Source organism: Arachis hypogaea, chromosome 8, assembly GCF_003086295.3.
Source record: "Arachis hypogaea cultivar Tifrunner chromosome 8, arahy.Tifrunner.gnm2.J5K5, whole genome shotgun sequence".
NCBI lineage: Eukaryota > Viridiplantae > Streptophyta > Magnoliopsida > Fabales > Fabaceae > Arachis > Arachis hypogaea.
In genome coordinates this window covers 10755942-10771588 of record NC_092043.1, presented here as the reverse complement: position 1 = coordinate 10771588, position 15647 = coordinate 10755942, and the positions used below count along the sequence as shown (strand labels likewise).

At 33.0% G+C, this 15647-nt stretch overlaps 2 protein-coding genes across 2 annotated transcripts; one reads left to right on the top strand and one right to left on the bottom strand.

The window, feature by feature from the left end:
• The first annotated feature begins 3818 nt into the window (after nucleotides 1-3818).
• LOC112706057 (NAC domain-containing protein 2) lies at nucleotides 3819-6606 on the top strand. Its single transcript, XM_025757149.2, has 3 exons — nucleotides 3819-4876; nucleotides 4964-5238; nucleotides 5701-6606. The coding sequence occupies exons 1-3, from the start codon at nucleotides 4717-4719 to the stop codon at nucleotides 6169-6171; spliced, it is 906 nt and encodes a 301-aa protein (XP_025612934.1). The 5' UTR covers nucleotides 3819-4716; the 3' UTR covers nucleotides 6172-6606.
• A 1083-nt stretch (nucleotides 6607-7689) lies between these two features.
• LOC112706056 (replication factor C subunit 3) lies at nucleotides 7690-11809 on the bottom strand. The gene is made up of 9 exons (XM_025757148.3): nucleotides 11455-11809; nucleotides 10723-10939; nucleotides 10280-10359; nucleotides 10043-10202; nucleotides 9307-9388; nucleotides 8602-8731; nucleotides 8460-8523; nucleotides 8303-8371; nucleotides 7690-8042 (listed from the first exon to the last, which is right to left on the bottom strand). Exons 1-9 carry the CDS (start codon nucleotides 11642-11644, stop codon nucleotides 7943-7945), a joined length of 1092 nt encoding a protein of 363 aa, XP_025612933.1. The 5' UTR covers nucleotides 11645-11809; the 3' UTR covers nucleotides 7690-7942.
• Between the last annotated feature and the right edge of the window lie 3838 nt (nucleotides 11810-15647).

Below are 15647 nucleotides of genomic sequence, written 5' to 3'. Positions count from 1 at the left end.
TCTTCTATGAATAAATAGAAAGCTAACAGAGATTAAGATCCTTATTTTATAAGGACTTATTAAATTTTTATTAATATAAAATCATTAAAATATTTTTTATATTATATACACAAATTAATGTGAAATTTTAAATTTGTATATATTTAATATTTTTATTTAAAAACAAATTAATGATATATATAATATTTAAATTTGTATTAATTAATTATTTAAATTTATATTATTATAAAAAATACTATTATTGAATTATGATTGTCGATCAAAATTTGATATGTGTTAAAAAAATTATTTCGTTTTATTTTAATTTATGTATGAAAGATTTTAATTTTATGTTATTTTTAAAATTTAATATCTACGCATACCGATAGGAATATGTGACTAGGATGAGACGAGGATGGGGTAATTTCTTAAACGGTGATGGGAATGAAAGAGGGTTTCCATCTCATAAATATTCATTGTCATCTCTTTTTAGATTAAATTTTTAAAATGGTCATTTAAATGTATGGTTTTTATTATTTTAATTTTTTAAATTTAAAATTTATTATACTAATATTTAAGATTCAATTTTAAAAAATATATTAGTTCTTAGATTTTTTTTACACTAAATCAATAAAATGTTGATCTGATTTTATAATTTATTATGCTAGATATAGAATAAACTATATCATTTTATTTTGGTATTTAAATAAGATAAAAAAATTATATAATGTATAAATTATTTAATTTTTTATTTTTTAAAAATAATATCTTTTTGTTTAAATGTCAAAATAAAACGACGTCTTTTAACATGTATTTTTTTAACATGTATCTAGAACTAGCCCAACATTTATTTATTAATTCAATAATAAAAAGAATTAAATGATCAATATAATACATAAAATTAAATTTTAAAAATTATATTAAATTTAAATTTAAAAAATTAAAATAATCTCGAATCCCGCTAAAGATTTAGTTGTGTCACGTGTGTTTAGTTAACTGTTTCATCCATTTAAACATGCTTTTAATTTTTTAAATGACGTAAAATAAGTATTTAGACGTTTTTTCATCCAAAATTGTTTTAGTTGAGTTCTTATCCCAGTTCATACAAGGCCAGAACAAGTTTTTATTGCTTTGGCATTCATCCAAGTATTGTTTATATATTAAATAAAACTAGATAAAATTATTAAACTTACTTTTCATATATCTTAACCTACTTTTGTTTATGGACAAATTATCTAAATAAAATATTTAAAAATTAATATTATCAAAATATAATTTTTAAATATAACAAACGTAAATGTAATTTTTATATTTATATAAAAATTACAAAAGAGTATAGTAAATTTCAGATTGCACGTATGTAACAATTTATGTTGAAACGTATGTGAAAAAAAAATTGCTATACTCTTATAATAGTTTCTGAACGAACTGAACAATGAAAAAATCGTAACACTCCTATAGTGATTTCTTCACAAATGGCACATCTAAAAAATTATGTGAGGCTATATCGTTTTTTTTTTTGTTAAAAATGTCTATAAATACCAGGTAGAAAATAATGGTGTAGTAGTAGATTGTTATTTTTACAAATTCACAAATAAATAGTGAGATGAGTATTTTAGTTCTAGTTTATTGTTCTAAAAAAATAAAAACAAAAAATACGACGTTAAGTTTACTGATAGAGAACTAGTGAGTGTTTTTATCCAGTTATCAAATATGTTATCGGAGCTAAAACCGAGTATATTACAAAAGGCGAGATTATGTGAAACAAAGTAAGTGAAGAAGTTGTTTTACAAGATTTCTATTGCGGTTGTGTCAATTGGTGTGAAGTATGAAACAATTGTGATATGGTCGGATGAAGATATGCATGTTTTATTTCATTGTCGGCGAAACTTTTCGAAAGTGAGAATACGCGAGCTGTATGCCAAGTTGGAAGATAGCGTTGAAAATTCTGGGGCATCAGCGCCGAATCCTCAGTCGATTATGATAGGGGTGCTTCTACCTTGATATTTGTCGTTGCACCTGCTTGTCTGTTGGCTTATCCTCCATCTGTTGCAATTCGGATAGCTAGGTCATCCCGTATGATTCCGGGTATTTCAGGTGAGAGTAAACCGGATCGGGTTGAAAATGCAATGTGAAAGGATGATTCTGACGAAGAGCTTGCTCACATCATGGGTGACAGTGATGAGGATACTCTGAGAAACCCACCTACACATTAGGGGCCATCAAATTCCGAGACACTACAACATCCTCCACATTTCTCAATGCTGAACTTGGAAGCCGTCGGCCAGCAACCAGATATGAATCCTATCTTTAGGGGGATAAGAATTGTATCAGAAAATTTCTGTTGTGGAATTTCAGATTGGCTAATGTTTCCAAACTAAGGAGGAAGTCGTATTAAATGTAAAGGATTATAGCATCCGTTATGGAATTAAGTATAGGATGATAGAGTCAGATCATCTCAAGTATCATGGGAGATGTAAATCGTATTGTTAGACGTGGTTGATTTAAGTCTTAAATTTCAAATATTAAACTACAAAATTTCTAATTTTAAAATGCTATATTTAAAAATTAAACTTACAAACCTTAAACACTATATTTAAAATTTGAATCATAAATCTCAATTACTAAAGGGCAAACACTCTACATTTAAAATAAATCTTAAACACTATATCTTTAATTTTAAAATTTAAATCTTAAATTTTAAATACTAAATTACAAATCTTAAATTTTGTATTCTAATTCCTACCCCTAAATACTACGTATTATGTTATAAAATTTAATAACTAAAAAAAACAAACTTACATCTTTATTGATGTCACCAGCAATGTAAACAACATTGTTAAGTTGATACAAATTACTTTCATTCGCCATGATCCCACTTAAAAATGGCGCCTTAGGGGTACTGCAGTTTTTGCAATGTACTATTTGTGAAGAAATCATTGTAGGGTGTCATAGTTTTTTTATTGTTTAGTTCGTTTAAAAATTGCTATAAAAATATCATACTTGTTACAACGTAAATTGTTACATCCCTAGCGATTTATGTTTAATCCAAAATCCATCATACCCTCACGTGATTTCTATAGAAATAAAAGTTTTATTCGCGTTTGCAATGTTTCAAACATTTTATTTAGATAACTTGTTTTTTTTTATTAAAATACTTCTTAATAGTATAATAATGGTCTTTCAATTGTTGGTTTGAAATTGAAAATATAGTAGAATTTGAACACTATATACTTTCAGACTTAATATTATTTTAAATAAATGGATCAAATAGTATAATTTTATTTAAAATAAATCTTAATTGTAATTTGATATATTTTTTCAAAATTTGAGAATGTAATTTTTTATTTTTTAAACTATAAACTAATATTTAGGTTTTTTAAATATACATTTTATTATAAAATTAAATTACAAAAATAATATAAAGAATTATATAAATTATGTTTTTTTAATAATTTTACACTCTAACATAATTTTAGTTAATATTATTTTAATAATGTTTATTTATTTAAAATTATGTTTGACAAAAAATATCCAAACACAAATCATATTAACATCAATTTAATTTCAACCAAAATTAACTATTAAAAAATGCATTTATACCAATATTCATTACAAATATTAATTCTCACACACACAAACACACTAAATTCTTTGTTTATAATCACAGCGTAAAGATAAATATATATTACTACCATATTATTCGAAACGTTGAATGTAGTCTTCTAAATCGAAGGCGGCTGCTAGCTTACTAAGTTGCTTTCTAATTTACCATTTTTATTGAGATATAAAAAGTAGCCACTATGTTATAACAGTTAATGCATTATGCATGTTACTCGTTTCATAATCCGGAAAGAAATAATCATTCATGACAGCAATATTGCATTTTTCAGTTTTCTTCATCACCTACATATATTTAGAACTACCACATTCCTTAATAATAAATAACTTTCAAAAAAAGATGATACAAATATATTTATCTCTATTCTAAATTTCTAATATAGCGAGAGAGCCAGATAAGAAAAATAATTTATACTAATAATAGTTAAGACTTTTAAAATAATAAAAATTTATTAAAAATTGATTTAAAATTCTTGGCAATAAATTTAGATATTTATTTTGAAATAAAAATATTAAAATATTTGAGTAGGGAAAAAGTTTTGGAGCCGCAAGAGACCACGCGGTATGGTGGGGCATGGTGTCGATGGAGAAGCTCCAAATCATAAATCACGCGAGTCGACGATCGAACGGTAAAAAATCCTCGAACTGCCACGTGCACCCTCATTTCACCGTGAAACATACTGCAACAAAATCAAAAGAAGGCGCCGACTCCATGAGCAGTGAGAAGATGGGGCCCAACCGACTGGGCCTCAGGCCCGTCCAAAACGAGTGTCGTAAGCAGTGACAAAATCATCTCTTGTGGGCTCTCGACACGCACGCACCACACTTGACTGATCGACACGTGTCCAACTGCGTCACCACCCCCTCGCTCTTTAGACCCCCTCACCCGCTTCACGCTCACCACCACCACCAGAGAAAACGTTATCGCCCACGTGTATTCTAGAAACAGCTGGCTTACCATGCCACGTGTCCCCCTTCGCTCGCTATAAATACCCTTCTCTCCCTTACGTTTTAAGTTTCAAGCGCAGCCGTAGTTCTTCTTAGTCTTTCAGAGAGGCGAAAAGCTTCTTATCTACCTTCACCAGATCTCACTAAAGTATCTCAGTTCTTTCAAAAATGGCATCGGAGCTTCAATTGCCGCCTGGATTTCGATTCCATCCAACAGATGAAGAACTCGTGTTGCACTATCTCTGCCGTAAATGCACTTCACAACCGATTGCTGTTCCGATCATTGCCGAGATCGACCTTTATAAATATGATCCCTGGGACCTTCCTGGTAATTACCGTAATGTTAATTAGTTTTTAATTCATTAATATATACTTGTTGTGATTGATTATTTAATTATAATGATTGTTTTTGCAGGTATGGCTTCTTATGGTGAGAAGGAGTGGTATTTTTTTTCACCTAGAGATAGAAAATATCCGAATGGGTCTAGACCGAATCGGGCTGCAGGAACTGGTTACTGGAAGGCAACCGGAGCCGATAAGCCTATTGGACAACCCAAACCAGTTGGGATTAAGAAAGCTTTGGTCTTTTACTCTGGAAAGGCTCCCAAAGGAGATAAGACCAATTGGATTATGCACGAATATCGTCTTGCAGACGTAGATCGTTCTGTTCGCAAAAAGAATAGCCTCAGGGTATATACCTCAGCATACACTGTAGCTGATTAGTTGTCAAGTACAGAGTCATTAAAAAAATTTTTTATTATGATGGGATGAGATTACCGATTTACCCCTCTGGTCCCTATCTTGTTTTGCGGCCAGTCAGTGTGGCCAGCCATACAAATAAGCAGTGATTATCTTGTTGTACAGCATAAAGATAAGAGCTGCGTGTGGACCCGTTGAGAATTTTTGGTGAAAAAACATGTGGCCCAAATTTGTTCTCATGACACACACCTTCGTGATCATTTGATGCGTGACATTGACTGATCACAAGTTGAACATGCAAACTTGTGGCGTGTGTGCATGAACTGTCTCAAATTGATTTTTATTTTTTTAAAAAGGAAATTAATCAATTAATACGATCATGAAGAATCACAATCATTATCTTCTACAAGTTTTCTATGGATAGATCTAAAAACCATTGTGGTCTTTTGGCAGCTGGATGACTGGGTGCTGTGTCGCATCTACAATAAGAAAGGATCAATCGAGAAGCAACAACCGAGCAGCGGCGTCAGTACCGTCGTGAACCAGAGGGCCGAATCTTCGGAAGTCGAAGACAAGAAGCCCGATATAGTTCCACGTGGCGGCGGCGGGGGCGTACTTCCACCGCATCCTCCTACGGCTCAGGCTTCGGCAGGCGGCGTGACGACAGATTATATGTACTTCGACAACTCCGATTCAGTTCCGAAGCTTCACACGGACTCGAGTTGCTCGGAGCAGGTGGTGTCGCCGGAGTTTGCGAGCGAGGTTCAGAGCGAGCCAAAGTGGAACGAGTGGGATAAAAACCTCGAAAGTGCGTATAATTACCTCGATGCCACACTCACGAACGGTTTTGGGTTCCCGTTCCAGGGTAACAATCAGATGTCGCCGCTTCAGGATATGTTCATGAACCTTCCGAAACCGTTCTGAACGCGCTAGTAATAGTAGAACACCAGAGAAAGAATCTTTTTATGGAAAACCTTTGATATGCACTATGGTGCATTCCACGGCAGCACGAGACGTTAAGGTCCATGAGTGTGCCTGTGCGGGTGCGAGTCCATGGATGGGTCAACGAGATGGAACAGCAAGGGGAGAATCTGAAGAAGGGAAAATGAAAAAAATGCATGCGTTAGGTGTGCAGCATTGTGCGCCCATTGATTTGGGTCGTGGGATTAGAATATCGTTTGGGGAGTCTGACGGTGGATGTTGGGTAGTCGCTAGGTTCGCTAGGTTGGGCTGTGTATAGTTTATTTTGTACAATGTAGAGTGTAAGACCGGAGGGGGTAAACTATACGGTGGATGGTGGTGTATGTTTCCATCTATTTATGATTAGTTAATATAAATGGTTAATTTTATTCTGTGCCACATAATTTTTTAAATTATTTGAAATTTAAATTTTAAATTTTAATTTTAATTTTAAATTTCAACATGAGAATTTAAAATAATTTTATTTCATTGATGTTAATAATAAAAAATAAAATTTGTTTCAAGTAGTTTGTATGATTGCGACCTAGTACTGCGTTTACTTTTTAATCTATATGTTATATTCTATCCATTCTATCATATCTGAAGTGTAACGCAGTTAGAGTCTCGAGACCATTTCATTTCAATATTGTCAGTGTTTTTTTTTTCCCTTATTGATTTTGACACCGAATTAAAATATATGGTGCTTATGCAAGAATAAAATATTATGATGTGATAATGGACATTATGTCAAATAGTTACATATTTAGGTCTAGGCATGATGTAATTTGTGTAGTGGTTGGAGGGTGAGATGTGTCTCTGACGAACACGCATATTTTACCGGAATATAGTATTAAATATTGTACTGTTTATTATTCTAATTAGATTACCCCGTATTAATGTGTTTAGGTCTATTGATTTCTCGAGCCACGGATTTAGGAAAATAAAGTATGTATGCAGAATTCATGTTTTTTCCAGTTTTTACTATGAAGTCAAAGTAAGTCTAGTTTACATAATTTACTAGATAGTTGTCCAACTCTAGCTAAGTGATCTTATACTGCTGTCTACATATACATAACATTGATTAGTTACTTGCTGAGTTTTTTTCAGTCTCGAATTTTGACATGTGACAAATGTTAGATAATAATATAATCAAATATGATAAATTATTTAATAAATCTTAGTAACTTTTTATACATTTTGCTTTCTGTAAAGTAAGAGATAGGTTGTGTAACATCATAAATTGTCTTTGCTAGAATCGTGTCTTGTGGGATCTTATTAGTTATTATTACTTCACAAATCCATTTATTAGCTTGACATTTGCATCCCTTATGACTTGGAACTAATGTATTATTACACTATCAAATCATTGCATAATCTCATCCTTATTTCACTATGTTAGTTCTTTAATTCTAAAACATTTATCCTATACTAATTAGGATGGAACTCTAATCTGGCATTAACTTGTATGGGTTCAGTCAAAGGTAGGGAAGACATTCATTCCGATGTCTCTCTTAAACTGAATAGCAGTGAACATGTTGATAAATTACGATAATAAACACTGAAAGATCTAACTTGAGATTATGTAAAGTGAAAACTGGTTTTAAGTTAAAAACCGACAAACAACGTTTGTCTTTACAAATTTAGACCCTAAACTCATTCTTGATGGTGCAAAAGCTGGCAAGCCAGGCCAAAGAGCATGTGAAAGCAGCCACCAAGTTGAACAGATCAAAGTAGGCTATTTAGCAGCAGCAACCAGTGCAGATCTGGCTCGAGTAAACGTAGCGATAACTGAACCAAGCTGAAGCTTGTCATTGCACCCAAAACTTAATCTGTACCTGTAAGAGATGAAATTTCCTTCACATCACATACTAATGAATAGGAGCAGGGGGAGGGAGGGGACAACAACACGCCGTTTAACCCTTAACTGCATTGATAATAATGGATGATATCATATCTAACATAATAGAGACTGGTTATTTGGGCATATATACTTCCAATGCATACAGAATTACTGATTCTTCATTCATATGTGAATAATAATTAAATAATGTTCTCAGACTTGTGCAAAAGAACAGTATAGTATAGCAATACATACTCTATGTCTGCCAAATCATTAATCAACTGTACTCGGACATCTGGAGGCATCTTAATCTTAAAGACAAACCTGTGATAAGAATATAGTAAAGATAGGGGCAAATAATAATAATAATTAGAGGAGAAGATGGACAGCAAGTACAATGCATAAGGCTCACATTGTCACTTCTCTCACAATATCTACCAGGGCCAATCCTTTCCTTGTCTTGATTTCATGTATTCCTATAAAATTAATGCCAGATATAAATCATAAGTTGCATCTTTAAAATTCACTATAAAAAGTAAGGAATCACTTGTTACTTTTAAAACTCTCTGAAAATTGTTCATTTAGCAGCCAATAAGATATTTGCTCAATATCTTTGGGCAATGGATTTCCAGTGCACAGGTATACAGCTTCTTCTGTTATCTGCTGAGAAGCCATATGCGTTGACTGCAAATATTTAAAAGCAACGGAAACTGTCATATAGGATCCATTGACACAATGGAAAAATTAAATAACATCAGGTTCTCCCAAGGATAAGAATTGAGACATGGTAGTTATCCCAGATAGTTAGACATGAGCTGAGTGAAAGAAAGTCATGGGAGCCTAACAACCTAAAAAGTCAAAACTTTGACAATACTGGCATGCATTCACGTAAAGGATCAAATGATGATAATTTAATACAAAAATTAATAGCGGTGATGTATTATATGCAGTCTTAAACAGAAAAGCCTTGTCATTTTAATCAGAAAACAAGAATGATATTAGTACAATTCAAGACTTCACCAGGAATGACCCTAGATTCCATAATTTTGTATATTGACTCTGTAAATTTGAAAAATAACAGTATGAGTATGTACATTACAATATGTCTATGTAAGCAGCAAGGAGTGCACACAGATGAAATAAATACTCATTCCAAAAATAAGGTTACAATTATTTTTTTACCAAAAATCTACAATTACCACTTTTATTTGACAAAAGAAACATCAAAATGCAAGCATAATTTAATTAAGAAATACCACCTGAAGAATATTCAAAGCCTTTCTCATATCACCATTGCTAAGCCGAACAAGCGCAGCTAAGCCACTGTCTTCAACATCAAGCCTAGTTCAATCACAGAATGGAAATCATCATATTCTAAGTTATTCAAAATTGGATCACAGTGATACAACTATCAATAACAATGTAGTAGAGTGAATATCTAGTAGGAAGGAAAGAGATGTGAGATGTCAATGGGATTGGAGATTAATATGCACAGCCCATTCAGTATTATATTGCACAGATATTAGTTTTTCATTACAATAATTGCATTCCACATTTAAAGGCAGTGTACAAGATTCAAATTACAACTTTTGCTGAACATCCAAACAAATTAATCGTGTCCTTAATAAACCTTTAAAAAATTATGAATAATCCTCAGTGACAGACTAAACTGAATAGAAATTTTACTGCAATAATTTGATCATACAAATCACATAAAAAGAACAAATAAAACTCGAGGATTTAATCATCGCAGTTGAACTGCATGTGGAGTTACAAAGCGATAGAAACAAGAATTGGGTCTAGTTTTTGAAATTTGGCACCCAGAATACTTGTTTTTATCTCTCTAATTACACCTACTGTTCCAGTGTAGATGACCCTGATCCTATGATTTAATTGTCAGTATTAACCAGAGAATATAATACCCTTTCCATTTCAAATTGAGCATTTCAGCATACATCGAATTGGAGGCTGTATAATACAGTTGGTGAAACTTACCCTTCAGCTTTAATAACATGCTTCAGTCTATCAGTGACATGGACTTCATCAAGAGGGGCAAACCGAAATCGAGTGCACCTTGATTGTAGTGCAGGGATAATCTTATTTACATGATTGCAGATAAGTGCAAACCTTGTACTTTTTGTATATTTCTCAATCACTGCACCCAAGAAGATGAATGGTTATATATTGAAGCTATACACAGAAGTGAATCAGAGTATAAAAACAAGCATTTACCTCTACGTAATGCAAATTGGGCATCCTTTGTCATGGCATCTGCTTCATCTAGCAAGACCAATTTCACTGAGGCCTTTGCACTAAACAGAGGTAACTTGAGGGTTAGTTAAAGGGGAAAAAAATGTCTCATTAACCCATCTAGTGGACTAAAAATTACACAATACAATAACAACTTTAATGTGCAACTTTCGAATAGACTAAATTAGGAGCTCACTGATGAGGAGATTCATGAAAGCACGTATATAAGTTACAACCTGCATATTCAAGTCTCAAAAAAAGAGATTTCTGAATATTACAATGCCAATGATATAGGACTATAAAGAACTCAGAATCAGGTACACCACTGACACTAACTCCAAAGCACAAACCATTGAAGTAAAAAACTAGTCAATCACACAATAAAGATTTATAAGTAGAAAAAGAGAATGAGCAGAGAATACAACCCAAATGATAAGCTCTGGGTGCTAGCAAAATCTTGAATCTGCTGGCGTACAACATCAATTCCTCTGTCATCAGAGGCATTGAGCTCCAAAATCATTTTGTGGTATTGCGCACCATAGAGTTTGCGTGCCACGGCAAGAATAGTCGAAGTTTTGCCCGTGCCAGGTGGACCATATAGTAGAAGATGTGGCAATCTGTTCTCAGTAGTCAGCCTATCAACTACCAAAAAGAGAAACAGTAAATAAATAAAGTGAAAACCTGACCACAAGAGATGAAAGAAACACCATAATAATTTAATTCCGAAAAAAAATTTACGGAAATTAATCCTTTTATTTTCAAAGCATCTACTAAACCAAATTAAGAAAGAAACATAACCGAAAAATAAAAAGATCTAAGACTAGCTGAATAATGCAAGCTCCTCTATTTCCATTACACTTGCACGAATATATTAAATTCCCAAACGAAATTCCAGGACTGAAGTAAAAGGAATCCCTTACTAACCATGTTGTCGCAACCCAACTAAATAGCACCACCATTCACCACATACCTAAAACCCTAGTAGTATTACCATCATAGGAGGAACAACTATTCACCAAAAGAAATAAAGTAACTCACGCAAAAAATACTGAAAAAATTCTATATAATGAGATTATGTTCGAAAAACGATTAACATTTAACAAAAAAAGGAAATCATAAACCCTAAGGGGGGGGTTGACAGAAAAAAAGAAGCTTACTGGTACTGATGATGTCACGGTGAGCAGCGACGTCGTCAAGGGACTGAGGGCGGTACTTCTCGACCCACGGAGTGGCCTTGCCGTTACCGGAGTTGTTCCCGGCGACGAAGACCCTCTTACCCTTGTCGGTACTTGAAGGGAAAAGGGTTTCGTTGCCGTCGATTTCCATGGGAGAGATAGTCTCCGCCATCGATGCGTTGCTACACTAAACTCTGCGTTGATGGTAAATCCGAGTTAGGTCGTTGATACTGAAGATTGAAGAACATCAAATTGGCACTCAGTGGTAAATGGTGAATGGTTATGCCTATTGTATAATTGGCGCCAAACCACAGATTCCAGCGGGTCCACACTTCACACTTCGAAAAAAACCAAAGACCCAAATAAAGAAAAAATAAATGGGCCTAGTGGTTAGTCCAATAATTAAAAGAGTTATCTGTCAGAACGTTCAAAAAAAAAAAACTAGAAGATAGCAGTAAGCAAGCGAGCAATAACAAACAATTAGTCCGCGACTCGGCGACACCGTTCTACCTTAACAAATTATCAAATTTAAGAGATCACCATGTAAGACCAAAAAAAAAAAAAGAGATAACCATGTCAAAAGTCGGGACCTGATTCAATACTCCTAGAAGGTTTGGAGTATTAAAACTCTTTTTAAAAAGTTAAATAAAAGTTAACGTATTTGGAGTTTTAGTACTTCTTAATTAATAAGAGAGAGAAAAATTATTATTTAATTATTAAGAAAAGAAAAAAGAATTAACATTAAATTCTATTTGGATTAAATTTTTTGTTTTAGTTTAAATTTATTTTATTTTAGATTGATATTAAATTATTATAAAATTATGATAAAAATAAAAAATTTAAAAGAATTAAAAAGATATAATACTCTTATTATTTTAAAATTTTTTTATTTAAACAAACATATTCATATTATTTTAAAATTAATACGAATAAATTTATTTAAAATTTTTAAATTTTAAATAAATATATTCATCTTATTTTAAATAAATGTTCTCGTATTATTTTTGTAAAGCGATTAAACATGATTTTAAATATCTCAACAAAAGAGATAGATATATATAATCTTTCAAATTAATAATATTAGAGTGTATATATAAGTACATAATATCTGAAAAGATTAATAAATCTTACCTAGAAAATTTTGTTAGAGATATTTTTTACTTAAAATAATAAAAATAATACGAATACGTTTATTTTTGTTAAATTAAATTATTAATTTAAATTATATCTATCTAAATTTTAAATAAAAAATTTTAAAAATTTAAAATTCAAATATGTGAATAAGATTAGATTAATAATAAAAAAATAAAAATATACGAATACGATTCAAATTGTACAGAAATAGGAATAAGTTTGTCGGTAAACAAATTTATTATTTTCAATGAACAAAAGAAGATAATATATTAAATAAACTTTATGAAATAAATTATAATTTTAAATAAATAATTAAAATAAATAAAATATAAAATTATTAATTAATTAGATTTTATTAACTAATTAAATAACTTATATATTAATAGAGCATATTAAATTTCTTATAATAATTATAATTATCATTTATTAAAAATATATTTTATAAGTTGTAATTAATATGTTTGTAGTTTTTCAAGTATTAATTATTTATTGATTTCATCAGTATGCATTAAATGTTAACCTAAAACAACGTAAAATAAATTGAATTTTAAATTTTAATAGTGTTTTTTTTTGTTAAAATTATATGGAGTTTTAAAACTCCAAACATCAAGGGAGTATTGTAACATTCGCCTCAAAAGTCTATACGATATTGTCTCCTCAAGTTCTAATCTTTCCGCTATCAAGAACCATCGTATGAGAGGCAGCTTTGAAAGAGGGGGGTTCACTCCGGTAGTCCGATTCCCATGAGCCAACTAGAAATACCAAAAATATAAGAAAAGAAAGTTCGGAACAAGAGTTTACAAGAGACACATCCTTGATGCCCAGAGAAAAAAATTGGATGATAGAAGATGTTGAAGTTCTAGAACAGATAAGCATGACGAAGAAATTGTTTTGTGAGGCTGTTAGGGAGGTTAGATTCCTATAGAGATGGAAGAAGATGACTCATTTTTCTCCTCTCAGGAAGATTCTGACAAGTCAGATAAAGAAGGTGGAAAAGAGAAGTAGCGAGTCGACGAAAAAGAAAGGGAGGTGAAAAGCCAGCAGCCAGAAATCACAGAGAAAGTTGGAGGTATCTATAATTTCATTTTAAATGAAGAACCTCCACAACCCGTGGTGGGAGATGCTCATCGTGAAACTGATGGGTCGTCGAATATCCTTGTCAACTCTGACTAGAAGACTGGAGGCAATGTGGAGCAGACAAGGTAGCATAGAAGTGATCGATTTAGGCAATAATTTTTTCATTGTCAAATTCTATTCTAAAGAGAACCTGGATTTTGCGTTGACTGGAGGGCCATGGAAAATCATGGCCACTATCTCTCCATAAGATTTTGGAAGCCCGACTTTAATTCGGAGAAGGCGGAGATAGATAAGATTGCGGCGTGTGTGAGACTTCCCGGTTTAGCAATCGAGTATTATGAGGAACAGATGCTTAGACAAATCGGGAACATCATCGGCAGAACCCTTAGAGTAGACACTTACACGGTAGAGAAATGCAGAGACAAATTTGTGCGACTTTGTGTCGAGTTGGACCTCATTGAATTACTTGTAGCTCAATATGCCATCAATGAAGTCCGTTACTTAGTGGAGTACGAAAGAATTCATAACATATGCTTTGCATGTAGGATGGTCGGACATAAGAAGCAAAGATGCCCGAAAAAGGTTCAAAATAAGCCTCCTGGAAGCACTGAACAGCAACATGCAAGGATGAATCAAGAAGGTGAAAGGATGAAAAACCAACAAAGCAGGGAAGAAGACAGGGGTAAGAAGGGAAAGGGCAAAGAAGTCCAGGAGGAACAAAGAGAAGCCTTTGGACTATGGATAATTGTCCAAAAAACTACACGCGGCAGGAAAACGGTAAAAGAAGGTGTAGGTACAGTTAGTGGAGTGGATGGAGAGACAAGCAAAAATGAAAAGAAAGTGGTTAGTGGTATGAAGTTCGTTATTCTGAATGATGAGGAGGCTACGAATGCCAATGATGGTGCAATGGGACCACAGGAGCAAAATATGGAAAGAATTTCTATAGGAATGAAACAACCAAAAAAGATACTACCCAAGTCCCTAATAGTTCAAAAAATAGCAATGCCTTGCAAAATGACCCAACACTATCTGAAGCCCAAAAATCACAGCCTAACATAAACCAAAATAGACCCCAACAAGTAGAGAAAAGTCCAAACCAGAACCAAAAACTTGCAAAGGAGACACCTGTCTCCGCACTACCTCAGCCCCAAAAATCGCAACCCAACCTAGGTCAAGATAGACTAACACTGAACAAAAACCTTGGCCAAGAAACTCATGTCTCTAAGACATCAAAGACCCATCCTAACAAGAACAATACAAGCAACATATGTGCACAAGTCAGTAACCCCCAAAGTAATCCCAACACATTTGAGCACAACCTGGAGTTAGATATGGAAGACTCTTTTATTCCAGAAACAGTTAACACAAATGAAGAGATAGAGTATAATCAAGAACCAGAGCTTCCAGACCTCAATTCCATCAATACAGAGTTGATGGTTGTAGTAGCGAAGAGGGTGGAGGAGCAACTACAACAAAATAAGTGTGTGGCTTTCCAATCTCAATCAGCTGGAGTTGGAAAACAAGCTAACCAAAACTCTCAAGAGGAGCCTCAAATGGATGTGGATGATGCCCGAAATGGGGCAGAGAGATGAAAAATTCTGTGATGAGGAAGATCAGGTTACCTGTTATATTTCTATATATGATGATTCTGACTTGGAATTGCAGGGGAGCCGCCAGTGTGGCTTTTGGTCGCTCTCTAAAAGAACTGGTAAGAATTCAGAATCCAAACCTTGTAATCTTGCTAGAAACAAGATGCAGTGGGGATAATGCGAAAAATGTCAATAGTAAATTGGGTTTTGCTTTTTATCATATTGAGGAGGCATGTGGTTTCAGTGGAGGCATTTGGATCCTTTGGAGGGATTCAGACCTTGCTATAAATTTTTTAGTCTCGAAGACACAATATGTTCACATGAGAATTCAAGAAGGTAACCAGGCAAGCTGGATCTTTACGGCAATCTATGCTA

Coding starts and splice junctions, on each gene's coding strand:
- LOC112706057 (XM_025757149.2), top strand. CDS start 4,717: ATGGCATCGGAGCTTCAATTGCCGCCTGGATTTCGATTCCATCCAACA. Junction 4,877..4,963: donor TGATCCCTGGGACCTTCCTG/GTAATTACCGTA, acceptor TTGTTTTTGCAG/GTATGGCTTCTTATGGTGAG. Junction 5,239..5,700: donor GCAAAAAGAATAGCCTCAGG/GTATATACCTCA, acceptor GTCTTTTGGCAG/CTGGATGACTGGGTGCTGTG.
- LOC112706056 (XM_025757148.3), bottom strand. CDS start 11,644: ATGGCGGAGACTATCTCTCCCATGGAAATCGACGGCAACGAAACCCTT. Junction 8,732..9,306: donor AGGCTTTGAATATTCTTCAG/GTGGTATTTCTT, acceptor AAATATTTGCAG/TCAACGCATATGGCTTCTCA. Junction 8,524..8,601: donor ATTTTCAGAGAGTTTTAAAA/GTAACAAGTGAT, acceptor TTAATTTTATAG/GAATACATGAAATCAAGACA.